This window comes from Penaeus monodon, chromosome 24 (genome assembly GCF_015228065.2).
Source record: "Penaeus monodon isolate SGIC_2016 chromosome 24, NSTDA_Pmon_1, whole genome shotgun sequence".
Lineage (NCBI taxonomy): Eukaryota > Metazoa > Arthropoda > Malacostraca > Decapoda > Penaeidae > Penaeus > Penaeus monodon.
In genome coordinates, this window is record NC_051409.1 from 31,552,919 (window position 1) to 31,553,556 (window position 638).

Sequence of the window (638 nt, forward strand, 5' to 3'; positions counted from 1 at the left end):
ACGAGAACACGAAACAAACAAAGAAGGAAAATCAATACAATTAAAACTCGTAGATTCGGATATGCCGAGTTAACGTACAATATTGAGCTTCCCATTTTCTTGCAGGGCGTTTTCTTTCTCCTGGGCATAGGGTTCAGCCTCTCGTGCATCTCCTTTGCCTGTGAAACCACACTGTGTGCAAAGAAGAAAACGGGAATATAGAAAATGGAAATGTAGAAAACGGGAATATAGAAAATGGAAACGCAGAAAACGGAAATATAGAAAATTGAAATATAGAAAACGACCATACAGAAAAGGAAAATGTAGAAAGAAGAAATGGAGAAAACGTGAACGTAGAAAATGGAAATGTAGTTAATAGCAATATAGAAAATGGAAATATAGACAACAATACAGAAAATGGATAGACAGAAAACGCAAATAAAGAGAACAGAAAGGTTTGAAAGCCGGAATATAAAAATAGAAACGTAGTGACCGGAAAAGTTGATGTTCTGCAAGTCACCAAGACCGAAAAATGTATAGGGAGCAAGTTATATGGTCTATGCAAACACATGTGCACATACACGTCATAGGCATTTAGACCGGAATGTGTATCACACCCAAACACACACGGTTAAACGTAGCGTATCTAAAAAAATAGC

The 638-nt window shown here is 36.8% G+C and overlaps 1 protein-coding gene across 1 annotated transcript in view; it reads left to right on the top strand.

The window, feature by feature from the left end:
* Window positions 1–235, top strand: part of LOC119588952 — an 18,590-nt gene extending 18,355 nt beyond the window's left edge. The window contains exon 14 of the mRNA XM_037937561.1: window positions 106–235. Within this exon, the coding sequence (XP_037793489.1) occupies window positions 106–201 (96 nt within the window). The 3' untranslated portion in view covers window positions 202–235. The remainder of the gene's footprint in view (window positions 1–105) is intronic.
* The last annotated feature ends 403 nt before the right edge of the window (window positions 236–638 follow it).